The following is a 16,934-nucleotide window of genomic DNA, read 5'->3' as shown; positions in this document are numbered from 1 at the left end:
TCCTGCAAATTCTCAGCACATGGAAGTGAAGGAGAAGAAAGTTTCCTTCCCCAGGTGCTGTGGTACTGGATGCTAAACCAGGGAGCAGAAGCTGTGCACCTTGCTGCTGGTGCAGGGAGAAAGGTGTGGGCTGGGACTCTGCACAGGCCTGGGCTGGAGGGTCCATGCTGCTCCCTGAGCCCTACTCCTCTGAGCTCCAGTCAGTGGTGGTATAGACACTATCTGATGGACCCAGGACCTTTCTCGCTGGGGGCGGTAAAGAACACTTACACTGGTGCCTTCATCTGGCCTCGTTGGCAGAGCCTGGTGAGAAATGGCATTTTGGGAAGGCAGGGAGGCAAGGAGAGGGCAGGTACTCCAGGCACCTGTGCAGTGACCCCTGAGCTGGCAAACAGGGGAAGAGGCATCTCGGTGTCCCAACCAGGCTGAAACACTAACTCATCTCCAAAAGGAAGAGAACTTTAGTTGCAGTTGGTTGTTACTGACACGTTTTCCAGAGTGCTGTAAAGTTTTGAGCAGGCAGAGTTCCAAGAGCCTGAGGTAGGGGGAAGAGCTGTCGGGGAGAACCAAGCAAGGACAAGAGCTGATGAAAGAGCCCAGAGCCCACCACAAATCCATTTCTCACTGACAGCCAACAGTTTTTTGAGCTAGTACATCATCACCTATGAAAAGCCACTTCATGTCATGTCCCCTCACGGCTCAGACATGAAGGCTGGCTCTGGGGAAGCCACAACAAACACTCCCAAGACCAGCCTGGCCCTACACTGCCAGTGGCAGATGGTCCATTTCCACAAGCTTTCATTCCATGGTATGTTGGATATGGGTTAATGATAAAACTAAACCTCCTTTTTTCTCAGGCTGACACCTCTGAAAACAGGTGCCAGGCTAACCTTAGCATTTCAGTTACTTCTGAACCAGCAGCAGATGCATCATGAGATCCCTCAGAGCACATGAAAGCTTCCCTTTCTATAAAATTCAGTAAACAGGTTTAGGAAGTATTGACACACACAGGAACACACACAAAAAGAATGTACAACAAACACAGTAAATGGTTTTGCAATTATTGAGTTTAATTACTTCAGCATGTGGGTTTTCCTTGCTGTTCAGCCTTCCCCTTGCCATTGCAATCTTTCTTAGAAAACTTGCATAAATAAACACTTTTCCCAGACCAGTACATAGACCAGACACAGATGCACAAGTTTTTATTTGCAAGTTTTTTAAGCCTTGGTTTCTTAAATTCTTAAGAGAGAAAGTGTATTAAAAAACTCAGGCAATCAGATCAAATATCTGATGGTGAGATGCACTCAGATCAGAGGACTCCATAATGGAAGAACATGATAGTAATTTGTAACAGGAACTACACTTCAGTCTAACCTGTTCAGGAAGTCAGAGTTACAGAATATCAGCCTCTCAGAGAACTTTGTTGTCTGCACTGTGCTGTCAAAACAGCACAAGAACACCAGAAAAGCCTAGTTTTTGCTGTTTCACTTTTGGACAAATTGAGGCCTTTGGGAAGAAACTAAAAATAAGTCAGAACCCAAGAAAAAGATGCAATTCACTCATTTCCCCCTCTCCCTTTAGCTCACAGAACCTTGAGACTCCTCAGCCCTTTGTCTCCAGAAGAAAACAAAAGAAAAACCAGAAAAGGCTGAAATAAGATGTCCGTGCAAAAGTTGGTTGAAAAGATACAAACACGAGGGGTCAAAAGGGAAAGAACAGTTACAGAAGCATGGGCAGAAAATGACACTGTGAAGCCAGTAGACATGTACACACACTCAGTAGCAAGATATTCCTCTGCAACTCAAAAGATTTGACAATGAAACACCAATTCAATGAAGTAAGGCCAGCATAGGTAAGGTGTTACCTAGTAGGTTTCAGAAAATCAAATTACCTTGGATTCTTGAATATGAAAGAACCCGAACTTAATAGTTCAGAAACGTTGGAGAGAACAAAATCTGTAGGTAGCCTGAATTCCTGAAACTGAAAAAATTTCCAAGTAATTGTGCTGGTAGGAAATATCAAGTGATATTATGCAAGTGGTTTTCTACCTGCCTTCTGGCCTCCTCTGGCTCCAAAGCTTCTGCATCCCTACAGCCAAACTCAGGTTTGTGTGGGCTGTGGCAGACTGATACCAACCTGGGGTGAGTGAAGGAGAACTTGCTCTCCCACTGACATCAAGGGCTGATGCCTGCATTACAGCTGCTCAAAGTCAGGGAAATAGTGTAGAGAAGAATTAAGGGGGAAGATTTTTTTATCAAGCAGACACTAGTTTTTGTAATTTGCTATCAAGGGACTCAGATGTAATGAGTCAATTTAGCTTTAAGATCCCACAAGCAGAAAATGCAGCAAGAAATCCAGTGTCCATATAGGGTCAAGTGAGCAAGTAGCTGCTGCAAACAAGAGAAATCTTAATGTCATGTCCTGTGTTGATGCAAGTTATCCCATGACTCCTTTTTTCCTCCCCTCTCATTTTAAGGACAGCTCCTGGACTTTGCTAGACTTGAATCAGCTCTGTCTAAAATTTCTGAGGACACATGATCTGTGAGCTAGGTGCAAGTTACCCTAGAACTGCCATGCAATGTGCATGAGAAACCAACATTACGCAGGGTGGCAAGCACTTCCTACCACAACACCTACAATCCGTGGCAATGGATGTGTGTTAGCATGTTAAAAAGGAATATTCCACAGTTAAAATGTAATTTTCCATAGGAAAAATGTTCCCTGTACCTAGCAGCAAATCTAGGAATACGAAAGTGATCTAAGCAGGTGCAGACAATTGTAGCCACAAGCTATCAAAAAAAAAAAGACACCTCAAATTAAAAACAAAATTAAAAAAAGGCTTAATTCCAAACAGTAGACAACCCACCTATTGAAACAGGCTCTCAGAAAGAGTAAAACCCATGTTGAAAAAATTAAACTCCACATTACTATCCAGCTAATAAAAAAACCAACAACAAACCAACAACAATAACAACCAAAAAAACCAGCTAAACTTTACAAAGAAAATACAAACAGATTTCCTCTTGTAATAAGGATACTGGATAAAAAGTTATGGAATACATTGCAGGATGTTTATGGGGAGGTTGTTCCTTCCCTCCACTCAGTGCCTTCACTCCCACCAGCTCTTGTTTTGAGCTTGTTTTCACCTCTTCCAGATGTGCTCTTTGCCTGTAGAAAGAGAACTTCCTTTTGTGTATAACAACATGGCACCTGGGAAGCAGGTGAGGTGAGAGGTCAAACTTCTAGACCTTCTTGAGCTCAAGAAGTTTCTATCTCAGAGGCCTCTTCTATGAAGTTAGCAACAGGACTGAGGAGCAAGAGTGGAAACAGTTTATACTCTCCATTCCCATCTTCTGAGAGGAGAGGTGGATCACCCATTCCCAGAGCATCCAGAGGCTCAGCCTGGCTTGCTGAAGCTGCCAATGGCAAGACAGTTCCACTGCCTGATGGAGGGTGAAGAGCAGGTTTCTCCTCTGCAAGGGGCAGCAGAAGGTCTTTGGGATCATCTGTCTTCTCTGCAGCTTCACTTGAAGGTAGCTCTTCAAATAATGAAAGCAGAGGATTGGCCCTGTACTGTATCAGCTGCATATCTGAGGGAAAACACACAGTTGAAACTCCAGGCTTTCTGTCACAGAAGTGTAGCCTCTTATTCAAGACAAGGAAAATTGGAGAGGCTGTTTCAAAACCTGTCTCACTAAAGGAACCCACGCAGCTGAGCTCTGGCAAGGCTGCACCCACAGCTGCAGGAGGGGAGCTAAGGCTCCTGCCTCTTTTCTGATTAGGGTCTGGCACCCACCTTAGGCCCCTAACACACTCAGCATGCAAGGGCAGCACTGAGGCAGGAAGAGGAGGAGCACTGCATCTTTGGGGCATTGTAGCCCATAGGAGATACTTCCACAAGGACATTTGCAGTTCTGCTCCCTGTGTGGCCCTCTGTCACGTGTAAGAAAAGGGAAACGGTTAACACCACCATAGGGCATAGGATGGGGCCTCTTAAGATTGAGGCACAGCTTCATCATCACCAGTGAAACAGCCCCAACTCTCTCGGCCTGTCTTCATAGGAGAGGTGCTCCAGCCCTCTGATCACCTTGTGGCCCTTCCCTGGACTCTCTCCAGGAGCTACATTATCACTGCTCCTAGATCTGCTGACTGACTTTCAGACCTCTGGGGCCCACCTGAACTCAACAGAATCCTCACTTCTTTGTCAGGCAGCCAGAGGATGAACAGCTCTCACTAAAATTAAAGGACCTCTGCTTCTGCCCTCAGCCTCAACTTCACCAAACCTTGTTCCCCGTAAATCTGTGTATTACACTGACTGATTCAGTCAGGCTGCCAAAGAGAGCTCAGCTCTATGCATTGAAGGATCTTTAGGGGGGAAAACGTCCCTGAGACAGTGAAAGCTCTGGCTCACTGCCTGTCCAGCTCCCAGTGCACTGAAGCCCTGTTCCCTACGGGAAAGGGGCGGGAAGTTGCAGGGCCGCCCACAGATTCGCCGCTGCTCCCGGGGCCTGGGGTGACTCCTGGAGCCAGGCCCTGGACACCTGGCCCAGATCTGCAGGGCTCCTCCGGGGCTAGGTCGACATCCCAGTCTTCTAAAAAATGTGAAGCCCAAGGAAGGAGATAAAGCCTCAACATGATGCAAAAATTCCATTTCAATACACAGTTTGGGAAAAGTTTGGAACTCTCAGTGTTCCTTCCTGCTCACCTTTGCTTCCTGCTGTTTCTCGCTCGCTCGCTCCCAGATCTTCAGTGCCCTCTGCCAAGTCTGCCATCTGAAGCAAAAGGGACAGAGATTTAGACAGGATGCTTAACAACAACCCCCACATCTTCACTGGCCAGCACAACCAAAGGTGAAAGGAGGGAAGAGGAATCCAGCAGTTGACCACTGAGCCCTGTTGCACATGAGAGCTGGTACATAGGAGCCCTGTGAGGAAGGCATGGTGACATATACACAGACTCCACTTTTTAAGGCCAAACAAGCTTCTGACTAGCAAATACTTATTTTGCCTTCTAAACCAGAAGCTTTGTTATAGTCTGTCCTGTGTGAATAGCCTCCTTAAAGATTCCTTCATCAATACAATTACATTTTGTAAGCACTGCTTGAACACAGCTGCATTACCTCAATTGTTGTTTAAGCTCTTATGACAGGGAAGTCCTAGTATAAATATGGTTTCAGGACTACAAAATAAATTACACTTACAAGGTTTTGGTTTTGTTTTTTTTAAACATGAGTTAATTTTAGGAACTGGATCAAGAGATGTAAATTTGCAATGAACTTTTTTATGCCCTCTGAGGAAATTCCATATTAGACATGTTCAGAATAAATACAGTATATTGCATTATATTTTTCATTTAGCACTTTTCCTTCAGTCTCCAGTCAGACTGAAGGCACACAATCTCTTCTGAACTGTAACCCCAGACCTAGTTATTATTTGGCTCAAAGACATCATGGGAATCCCTGAGGCTTGGAGAAACATGACAAGAAATTGTTCTCACACCCTTAAGATCCAAAAAAGGCAAGAAATTCTTGCCTTCTCATTCTGAACAGAAGGTACAGAAGTAATAGATGGGAATAAAAAAATTCTTCAGTACAGACAGCTGATTCAACAGACACCAATTTGTTTCCCTCTCCCTTATGTTCTCAGGTGTATTCAGAAAGCAAAGAACATGTTACTCAAAGCACAGTGCTACTTTAAATCAGCCACTGAGTGTGTTACTGTAGCTAGGAATGTAAGACTTGAAATTATCTTGAGAACCCTCTTAAATTCGTATATGCCAAGAGTGGTAACTGGAAACATTAAGGCAGAAGGATTAGATAAAAATTTCATCCTGTGCTATCAATCCAGTCCCTACTCTCAAACTGCATCTGTCAAAATTTAGCTCTCAACATGGTATTAACCCTCCCCATCACAAAAGCAAATCTTACTCTTACATTTTCCATACCAGGAGAAGTTTCCATCAAGCTCATATCCAGGGCTGGCAGCTCAGGATTAAGTGTCTGAAAATAAAAACAGATCACATGTCATATAATAAGGTTCTCACAGTGAAACTTCAGAGAGCTCCTGAAAGGACTGCAGGATCCAGCCCACCTCTCCATGCTGTGAAGCACAGGGATGTGGCTCCTCCACAGGCCTACAGCAACATACTTACAACCTGTGCCAGTAAACAGAGGTCACATGAGAAGAAAAGGACAGTGATCCCAGGTGTATGGCTGAGTTTCATTCCATAATTAAACACATAATCAGGATGTGATGATATGGGAAAAAGGCTTGAGAAGTGAGACAATTTTTTTCCCTTTTCTTTTCCCCTTGAGTTACGTATAACAAAAATACTACATGATCTGAATAGGGTTGTGTAGCATTCTGTCCATTACTATCTGCTTTTCAGGATTTCTCCCCCTTTTGCCCATTCCAACATAGAATAAATCAGTCAAATTTCATGGTGCAACCTAACAGGTACTGTTCAGGAATCAGAAAAAGTGGAAAGACACTCACATCGGTGAAGGCTTCGGAACCAAAGTTATACTGCTTCCCAGATAACATTGCTTGAAGCTCTTCAAGGCTGGCATCAATGCAATTAAGAAAATCCTGAATTTCTTCTCTAAAAAGACAAAATTATACAGTTCTGTAAGGAACAGTGGGGCACTTAGGGCCTTCTTTGGCACCAGGAGCCAGGTGGTCACAACCCAGAACAGCTCATTGACCAATGGATGAAGCTGTATTCCTGCCTCACTGCTCACAGCCCAACTCTACAGGACAGGGGCAAGTAAGACTGAACAGCAATACAGCAGTAGCCATCATGACAAAAAGCAGGTTCTCCTTCCACACCTACTTCCTTCTTCATTTTAATACTTTTGAATGTTCTCAGATCCCAGCCTACATACCAGTATCTGTTTAAACTAAGGTCTGATGGCCTTCACTTATAAGTGATCAGCAAATGGCTGGGAATAACATGGATCTGAAGAAAGGCTGCCTACTGGGAAACATCAGGTTGTGCCACATTGTCTGATCTAACAAGCACAAGTGAAACCTCTGCACAGATGAGGGCAGAAACAGCAAAACAACATCAGGCTACCACAGGTACAAGCCGAGACCCAGTTCTCAAACACAGCAGCACATGGAGCCCTCCTGAGCCCCAGCCTTAGGCTGTTGCTTGGTGGCACTTGGCAGCACCAGCAGCTGCCATGCCAGGGCTGATGTGCCAGACTGACCTCACCAGCTCTCAGACTGACATCAGAAGTCAGGCTCGCTCATCATTAGAGATGTGACAGATGAACTGGCCCTGCTTCTAGGGTATGATGGTAACACTTTGTTTTTCAAGACCCACCATCAATGGGGCAGAAAACTCACTTAATCAAAGACATTTAAAATCCTAATTCACTATGCTCTGCTAAACACATCCCCTAAAGCTTTGACAAGATCCCACAAGATGATGACAGCTTAACAGTTTCCAGAACCATGTTAATACCTGTCCAGTAATGGATCACTTTGGTTTCCAGAGTTGTTCTCATTCAAGATGGAGTCAATCACTGACACGGGGTCTTCTGGGGCACTCTGCTGTGTGGAATGGAGTTCCACTGCAGCGTTTCCCCTGTCACTGGATTTGCTGACTTCATTTGCATGAACTGATGGCATAGGTTCTGCACAATTTAACTCATTTGGCTGCAAGACTTGACGAATAGGTAAGCCAGGATCCAGAGCTGCCTGTGTCTCTCTAAAATGTGACCCAAAGAGAAATAACACACTGTTTAGCATCTCAAACCTTAATACCTAATAAGGTCAAGCCATTCAAGGGTTCAAACAATAAACTGGTCTTTAGAAAAAGATGGAAAGCGCCTTCCAAAAGGCAGGTGAAAAATCTCTTCTTACAGCTTACCAAAGGCAGCATAATAGTACATGGACATTAGGGAGGAGGGAAACTCATATCAGTGTCTCAGGAAATAGAAGATTCCAAATTTGTCCATATTACACTCTGGGTGTTAACAATTAAACAGGTTTTCCTAAGAATCTGAAGTCCCATAAAAGAATGTCTCCCCTTCAGTGACTCTCAGCATAATATTAGGGAGTGTAGCACTGAAACTGAAGATAAAACTACACATTTTGGTTTGTTTATTAGTAAACTATGCATGCATTCAGGTCCCTGTTCAGTCGAAAAAATTAAGTATGTGCCTATTTGTTAAACAGACAGAAAAGCCTCAGCAAACCAAACATCTAGTGCCAAGTAGCTCAACAGGCCTTCAGGCACTCTTGAGGAGACATGAGCTCTTAAAAAACTTTGCTGACCATGACATGCTGTAAAACTGTCAGCCTGCAGAGTAAAAATTCAGAGAGGCTCGTTCCTAGAATTCCATGGATCACTTACACTAACACAACTACCTAGGTAACCTAGGAGTAAATCCTTCCACACCCTTCAGGGGTACCTGGCTCTGCCACTGGTGTGTGCCACAGCAAGGAGGCCGTCAGGGGCATTTTCCAGAGTGTCTGTGATATCCCGAATTATGAGACCTGTTCCATTTCCATCCTCATCATCTGCATCATGTTCAGAAAAAGCCACCTGCAGGATACAGCAAACAGAACAAGTCAAGCAAAAGGTCTGATTTATGGATGCTGAAGCTTCATTCTTCTTGCAACTCCTGGTTCCTGCTCAGATTTAATCTCTGACTAGTCCCACCAGTCTGCATGATGTTACAGACAGAGCAATGCTTTAAAGCTGCCCATTCCAAACCCAAGTGCACTTCTGTGTAAGATCGGGGTATTAACAGTTGTAAGAAAGGCTTTGAGATCACTGTGTCTCATCCTATCCAGCCCCGTCTCTTTCCCTGGACAGACTTACAGCTTGGCTGCTCTCCACTGGGATGCGAACGTACTGACGACTGTACTTGGAGGGGGAGGCACCCGCGGCGTCCGTCAGAGACCTGGGGCAAAGCAGGGCTTTAGTACAGGACTCTGCAGCAAGAAACTGCCTTTTGGAAATGTTTTTCATGAAGTGTAATGCAGGCAGGCTGCCTTCTGAACATGCTTTTCATCTTGAGTAAGTCACATTGGTCTGCTTCACGAGTTACCATTCTTGGGAACAGTGCTCTTCCAAATGTAAAAGGTATTCTCTTTCCACCTCTTTTTCTTTAGCGGAGAGGAAACCTTTATTTCATGCTTTATTCAATTTCCATTAGCTTTCTCAAATTTGAACAAAAATACAAGTGATCAAAAGCTTCTTTAGACACTTTAAGAAAAGTATCTTGCTTCCAGAAGCTGATTTATCCCTAAAATTCACATCTGACACCGATTCGTGACCTATCCAGTAATTACCTTTTTCTTTTGACCCCAACAATATAATTTCCTCGCATCAAACTTAGTATAAATTGAAGAATCTAAAAGTGAAAAACAAAACAAACAAAACCAAGTGGTCAGCATAGCAATCCTAACATTGAATTATTAATTTAGAAGTAATACAAAATTAAGGAAATTGAAATTGTCATTGGAAATTCATAAGGAAATGTCATAAGGAAATTCAATTGTCATTGAAATTGATAGGTAAATTAAAAATCCATTTGTGTTTGTCTTAAAACTCAAAGTGTAAGTTACAAACAGCATTGAAAAATGATCCCACTTCCCACTTATCCAACTTCCCCAGTTGTTTTTTTGTCTGGGTTTGTTGTTTTTTTTTTAATGTAATATAACACCACAAGTCACTCGAGGATTCCAGACCAGAAACAGCTGAGGGATAAATCAGAGGAAATCAGTTCCAGTGCAGAAGCTCCTACAGTTTCTGGGTTCCAAGTTGACTTCTTGAGTGATCTAAGTCAAAGATCTTTCACAGACTCCATTCCATGTCCCTACCATCTCTTGTTTTAGGCTCCTGTTACCATGCACTGCCTCCAGCCCCACATTCACCCCAAGTCACCTGGATTTACTGATTTCTCCCCATGTAAGATTGACTGAGATTTCAAACAGATTGAAATCCTTTTCACTACAACTTTTCCTTAGTACTCTGCTCATGGTTCTTTGCTGAGCTATTTCTGGGACACTTAGGAACTGTGAACACTTTCTGTATGCTGAATGAATACAGCCTGTTCAGCGCTGTGTCATTTGTCATTCTACATAAGCAAAGAATGCCATCAGGTGTCACAGAGGCAGGAATAAGGATGGTAGCACTGAAGATGCTGCAATGGTACCTTAGACAGCAGCTTCTGTTGTTGACTGTGCTTCTGCCTTAGAACTGCCACTTCTTTCCACAGGGCCTTATTTTCTCTGCAATGCAGAATAAATCAGAAGACAGAGGATGAACAGAGTTTACTTTAAATGCTTTAGTTTTACAGCTTTCAAACTTTCACAGTACCTTGCAGGACCAATGGCAACATTACTTCCCTGGATAACTAATGATCAGTTAATCTGATCCACTAGTATAAACTCTGGGTTAAATTAACTCTATTTTCCATCAGGCAGGACCAAACACTTACTAATAAGGACATTCTCATCCTTTGCTGCTCCACCAATGATCTCAATGTGAAGTATTCTTGCAAAGCCTCAGAGACTTAGAATAAAGACTTGGTGTTTGGAAACAGGCTGAGTGTAACACAGACCACCTCAGAACAGTGAAAAGTTTGTGTTTGCACTTTTTTTGTCTCTTTTTTTTTTTTTTTTTAAGGAACAGAGGGAGTGGAGCCAAGATATCTCCTGAACTTTGGCTGATACCTGCTTGCATACCGATGATCTGAATGAATTACCAGCATCTCTACAAAAGGAACCTGAGGGAACAGAGATAAGGATATGCAAAGTCCACTTCCAATTAGAAAGAAAACCAAACACTAATTCTCTCTCCCTCACTCCCTCTCTCCTAACCCTGTTTTATGTTTAGAAAAGGAAACACTTTGATCTCCCTAAAAACTACTACAGGTGATGGCAACGAAAATGAAATCTCAAGACAGTCAACAAACTCCCATTCTTAATTTCTGGTCTGTTACCAAATTATGAGAACAAGCGAAATTCAGAATGCTGGGAGGGAATGGGGTTTCTTAGAAAAGAATACAGCTCCACCAGTTTCCAGTTCTAATGAATCCCACATGGAGAGTAAAGCTCCATTAGATATAAGCAACAGTCAGTGTGTAAGTGCCTCTGAAACAGACAGAGTCTACCTCTTCATGTTGGCCAGCCTGACATCCATGTTGTTCTGCTGCTCTCTCATCTCCTGGACTTCAGAAAGTACTTTGTGCAAATCCTCCGTACAGACCTTGAGATCCTCAGTTCTTACTGCAGAGACCTAAAATAGGACCAGGTTACACATGCTTTACTACCAACAGTGCCTTCCATACAGCCTTCTACAGAAACTGTGACGATAGTCTGCAGAACAGGTACTGCATTAGAAGATCAGGTTACACTAAATCTTATGTATTGCAAACCACCACAAATGCTACTGGTGACAGTCCTTAGGATGGTGCCAACTGTATGAAAAAAGCAAGATGTCAATGAAAATATGCAATTAGCATTTGGCACACGTAGCCAGTAGAGGCACCGTTGTAATTCATGATAAAGACCCGAGCACCGACTGAAAATGGCCTTCCCTAGCGGCTCCCCCTGGCAGCTCTGGTGAAGCTTGCCCTCTACTGTCAGAGTGAGACACCAGCCAAAACCAAACCACGACAGTGGAGTAAGAGCGGGGTGATCATATTCCTTTTGGGAGTGGGTAAATCAGACAGCACAGGAGTAACCAATTCCCAGTAAGTGACAGGGGTGAGGGGGCAGACGCACCCTACTCGATTTGAAATTTGTCCCACACAACCTGAACTGCTTCCTATACTAGTCCTTCCTCCTTTAACTCACCACTCAGTGACATTCCAAAATTATGGAGACTTGTCTCCAGAAAGTCAGAGTTCATTCTGCTGTTCTGTCCACAGCAGAATCCATGAATGCCACCTCTTCAAATGATGGTGAAAGAATCATCAGAAAGCAAAAAGCTCACTCCCTCCTCCCTGCACTTCCACATTCAAATGTTCCAGTTCCTCCAGCAGCTCTCTCTGTAGTGATGGCACTGAGGGCTAACACACAACTCAGGATTTTGACAAAGAGAGCTCTGTTTCATCACACATCTGTATCACATATCCAGGTTTTGTGGGCATAACATTAAACATCATTTGGCCAAGTACTGACCAGAACTGAGCCAAGTGCAGTTGCACCAGACAGCCACCAGCTGTCCCTTCCAATATACAGCATGCTATGGTTTCCTCTTATTATTCCACTGGATTGCAAGAGGCAGGTGAAAACGTCTGGGAATAGCCCCCTGAAGTGCCAGATAACTTCCATGCAGGCTGACTCACTAATCCCTTTTTCTCAAAGGGGAATGAGATGGTCAGAAATGGACCTAGGGTGCTATCAAATAACATCTCATCACTTCATGATGAAACAGAAGACAATTTTTATGTAATCACAGAACTACTAACCACATTCTTAACATAACCCAAATGTTTTACAAAGGATGGGCTGAATGACTTCTCTGTGTCTGCATTTTTAGATGCTTTGCAGACAATACTTTATGCTAAGGTACATGAGCTGTATCCCCAATGAAATCTACAGCTGTCTGATTTCTCTTCAGCACAGCACCTCTCAGTGGGGAAAACATTCTGCCCAAGTGCAAGGAATTGCTCTCCTGTTTCTAACTAAGTGATAGTGTCAGACTGGAGCAGACCAGCAGAGCTAACAGTACAAAGGAAGAGATACAGGAAGCCCTGTATTCAAACTTGCATTCCTATTGGAGGCTTGAAATACAGTTTACAGTAAGTCCAGCAATACGACTCCATTCCAGGCAGTAAAAGAGCCAGAAAAGCTAATCTACACTGAGCAAAAAACCACTAATATTTTCTGTGCAAGAAGTACTGTGTTTTGCCAACCCATTCAGTAGTTTCCTATGAATGTCCTTGGCACTAACCAGAGCTTTTGTCTTTCCATCTAGACTGCTCCACCCAGTGCAACACTCCTGGGATGCAGGATGCCACAGGTGAGCAAGCCAAGGCAAGTCAGTGATTGCAGCATCTGGGAAGAGCAGAGGCCTGAGCCCGAAAGGCAGCTGTACAACTGTATTTGTTACAAGGGCTTGCAGTGAGAGGACAAGGGGTAACAGTTTTAAACTGAAAGAAGAGAGATTTAGGTTAGTGATCAGGAGGAAATTCTTCACTATGAGGGTGGTGAGACACTGGAACAGGCTGCCCAGAGAAGCTGTGGAAGCTCCATCTCTGGAAGTGTTCCAGGCCAGGTTGGATGGGGCTTGGAGCAACCTGGTCTGGTTGGAGGTGTCCCTGCCCATGCAGGGGGGTTGGATCTAGATGATCTTTAAGGTCCCTTCCAACCCAAACCATTCCATGATTCTATGACTCTACAATTTAATCAATTGTGAGTCTGAGCAGAGACACTCAGCAAAGAATCAATCAAAACACAATTGTGACTCTCAAGCCTGTCCTGAGCTTTTATTAACTTGGGCAATGCAGATACCACATTATGATGTTCTAAAGATTCTGCAGTTCAAATGTCAACATGATGTATCATGATAGTCTCTTTCTCTGGCAGGCAGGATATTATGGGCTGCAATGTGCCAACAGAGGATAAATATCTGCAGAAAAAAGTCAGACAAGGCCTGCATGTACAGAAGAAAACTGGAAAGAGCTAATGAAGACGTAGCTCACTGTGGCAACCTGGTTTTGGAGGAACAGCATACCTTATGCAAACTTGTCCAATGAACTAATGAGCTTGTTAACTTTCAAGGAGCACCAAATGGGAATCTTTTTTTTTTTTTTTTACTTCTTTCACTTTGTGACACTTTCCCACCCTGCTGTCAGAATGGCAGACCAGAGCAAGCTGTAATTGTGTGTACTATGAACTCCCAATATAAAAGGGAGCTCTAGAAGCTGTGAAGACTGTGGCCCCACCCCAGTGCATTGCCAAAGGAGAGCAGGGTGTGTTGTGCCTAACAGCTGGCATGAGGAGGGCAAGTCAAGCCCTGGCCTGGCACGCAGGAGGGAGTCACAACGGCTCCTGATGCACAGGAGCCTTTGCAACATGGAATTTGTTGGCTGTAAAGTGTTTGAAACCTCCAGACTTGCTCATGATGAGCTACTTTTCTTAACAACGTGAAGTAAATACATGCTTAGACTGTACCTTGCGCTTGATGTTTTCCAGTAAGTGTGCCCTTCCTTGCTTGAAGAAGGGGTGCTGGAACTCAATGACTGAGCTCTTCTCTGCTGTCATCATACCATTCTCCAGAGCAATCACCTTCCTGAAACCATCTGGAGAGAGGAATTGACAGTCATTTTTTCCAGTGCAAAACTGACTGTTACAACACACAGCTAAAGGCTACTGAAATACCTACAGCACTACAGCTGCTGGGAGCAGAAGTTATGAAGAGCAGCCAAAGCAACTTTTCTTTGGTTCTCAATGGTTTGACTGCTCTGATATTCACACCTAGAGAACACGCCCATGATCCCATCAGATGACCTTGCAGGCTGTACAAACAGCACCCATGGCAGAGGCCAGCTAGTGTCCATAGGCAAGGCACTGATGTCCAAACAACCACAGAAGTTAGTTAGGAATGGGATTTATTACGTATCTTGAATAACATCTTATCCCAGTGGAAGCTGCAGAATGCTGCACCTTTGTGCCCATAACCCCAGACAGGTACACATCAAACCAAACACTGCCCTGTGCCACCAGCCCCTACAGAGCAAAGTAAGGAAAACAGATCAGTCCTCAGCCTGTGTCAACACATGGAGTACATTCTCCATACCAGACTGCCCCCATGAAATAAGCCATTGCCAGCTCTGTATTACTGCTTCAAGTACTACAGGGTAGATGCAAAATACAGGTGACAGACCCATTTGTATCTCTTCTCACTCAACTTTTTAACACAGTTCATGTATTTCAGTTCCACTGCATCCCAGCAGCACCATCATTAGAAAGCTTTACTGGGAGCTAGGATAGGCCCAGCAGGAAAAAAAGGCAGCCACCACGCTCAGTGTCTTCAGAGGAACATCTGCATGTACCCGTGCTACAAGCAACTGACACCAACAGCAGCATCCATCCCTGTCAAGAGGATAAACTTACACTTCCTCTCACCTCTGATACATCTCACCAGGCACCAGCTAGAGAGACCAGGCAAACCTACTGGCCAAGGACAGAGTTCCTCCCCCTTACTCTCAAAGGACATTCTAAACCAAGCAGCCCCACAAGTTTGTACTATCACTCAGCCCACAAGTGATGCACAAGTACATTGTACTACACCTCCGAATCTCCACCTTGCTCTAGCCCCTCTGCCTGCACCATTTGCACGGGTGTTACACAGTGGATGCGACATGATGCCCACAAGTTGAGCCCAGAAAACATAATGAACTCAGTCCAGCTTAATCCATCTGTGTGACTAACCTTGTTTTAACACAGCAGTGCAGGCAACAGCATGACCCAGGCAAGCTTTTTCAGGGGCTAGATGTGCACTACGGCCTCCATTCCTCTGGCTCTGCATAAGCTGCTGTTACCACTATCACCACCACCCCTGGAGTCCAGGGAACTCTACCCAGGCTTTAGGTACCAGCACATGGAACAATATTTTTACAGTAGTTGCTCATAAGAGATGAAACCCAGAAAATCAAGACTAAGCCCAGCCATGCTGTTATCCTTCTCCTATGCAACACAAACTCAAGATTAGAGTTCAGTTTTTCAGGGAGGAAAGACCTGCCAAGTCAATTGGTTTGTTTAAAGAAATTTAACTTGATACTAATGAACTTAGCAGAAAGAACAGCTGAGAACAGCTGATGCTTACACATGTTAAGCTGTCGTATGAAGCTGGAGATGTTGTTGTGTTTGAAGTACTTGGGGAGCAGCTCCTTGGCAAACCTCTGCTCATCCAGAATGCAGAAGTTCTCACCATTCTAGGAAACAAGCAAAAGTCACAGTTAGAGAGCGACAGTTAGAATTTCTAAGGTGTTGCACATAAATTAGGACCATCAACCAACAGAAATAGTTCCTACAACAGGGAAGGTAAAACACTTGGTGAAATAATTGTCCGAGTGCTTGGGAAGGTTTGAATCCAAAAATGTCATTACATGGAACGCTCCTGTGGAGGGGGGTGGGATTTAAAGGCCTCAAGTTTAGATCTTAACCCGAAGAAAAAGCGTTCTCAGCCCCCAGGGACCTGCAGCTCCGCAGGAAACACCAGCCCAGCCGGAGCAGCCGGAGCCGGTGCCACTAGAGGGCTTCGGTCCCGCGGCCAGAGCTGCAGCCCCTGACGAGCTCCTTCCACTATGTCACCCCTAAAAATAGCCGGGCAGCAGCGCGGAGCCCCCCGCGGCTCCGCCACCGCAGGGGACACCGCCACGCCAGCGGGCGTGACCCGGCCCTCGACTTCCAGCTTTAAAATCCGGTTTCTTTTCCTCTTTGGTAAACACCCGACCGAAAACAGAAAGGGGAGAATCCAACGCCGAGACACGCACACGCAGCAACCGCGCCAGCCCCCCCGACGGCGTCACGCGTGTTCGCTGGTGCCGCTGGGGAGCGGCAGCGGGGCGGGGGGCGGCGGGGCCTGGCGGGGCCCTTCCAGCCGCGGGGCCCTTCCAGCCGCGGGGCCCTTCCAGCCGCGCCGCCCCCCGCCCCGCAGGCCCCGGCAGCGCCAGCCCCGCCGCCTTCCCCGCCCTCACCCTGCTCCAGCAGATGACATCGTCGCTCTGCGGATCCTCCACCAGCGCCCAGAGCTTGGCCAGGAACCCGGGCACCGGGGGCGCGCCGGGCAGCGCGGGCCCTTCCCGCATCCTCGGGCCGGGCCGGGCCGGGCCGCGCTGCCCCGCACCGGGGGGGGCGGCTCAACGGCGGCCGTGACGCACGGGGAGGGGAGGGCACTGATTGGCTCGCTCCTGCCTGGCCCCGCCTCCCCCGCGCGGCGCATTTAAAGGGGCCGCGGCCGCC

General features: G+C 45.4%; 1 protein-coding gene across 1 annotated transcript; it reads right to left on the bottom strand.

Annotated features, from left to right (window-relative positions):
* Positions 1-1,049: 1,049 nt before the first annotated feature.
* Positions 1,050-16,824, bottom strand: LOC127389613 (heat shock factor protein 3-like). The gene is made up of 13 exons (XM_051630272.1): positions 16,670-16,824; positions 15,796-15,904; positions 14,142-14,269; positions 11,132-11,256; positions 10,172-10,247; positions 9,306-9,367; positions 8,833-8,914; positions 8,420-8,553; positions 7,468-7,713; positions 6,495-6,600; positions 5,933-5,998; positions 4,706-4,772; positions 1,050-3,590 (listed from the first exon to the last, which is right to left on the bottom strand). The coding sequence occupies exons 1-13, from the start codon at positions 16,778-16,780 to the stop codon at positions 3,259-3,261; spliced, it is 1,644 nt and encodes a 547-aa protein (XP_051486232.1). The 5' UTR covers positions 16,781-16,824; the 3' UTR covers positions 1,050-3,258.
* Between the last annotated feature and the right edge of the window lie 110 nt (positions 16,825-16,934).

The sequence above is a fragment of the Apus apus genome, chromosome 12, assembly GCF_020740795.1.
Source record: "Apus apus isolate bApuApu2 chromosome 12, bApuApu2.pri.cur, whole genome shotgun sequence".
NCBI classification, from domain to species: domain Eukaryota; kingdom Metazoa; phylum Chordata; class Aves; order Apodiformes; family Apodidae; genus Apus; species Apus apus.
This window is presented reverse-complemented; position numbering and strand designations above follow the sequence as displayed.

Bases quoted from the DNA above. Each gene is read 5' to 3' on its own strand.
- LOC127389613 (XM_051630272.1), bottom strand. From the start codon at position 16,780: ATGCGGGAAGGGCCCGCGCTGCCCGGCGCGCCCCCGGTGCCCGGGTTC. The intron at 15,905-16,669 runs GTGAGGGCGGGG...CTTGTTTCCTAG, and splicing joins ATGTCATCTGCTGGAGCAGG to AATGGTGAGAACTTCTGCAT. The intron at 8,554-8,832 runs GTAAGTCTGTCC...TGTATCCTGCAG, and splicing joins CAGTGGAGAGCAGCCAAGCT to GTGGCTTTTTCTGAACATGA.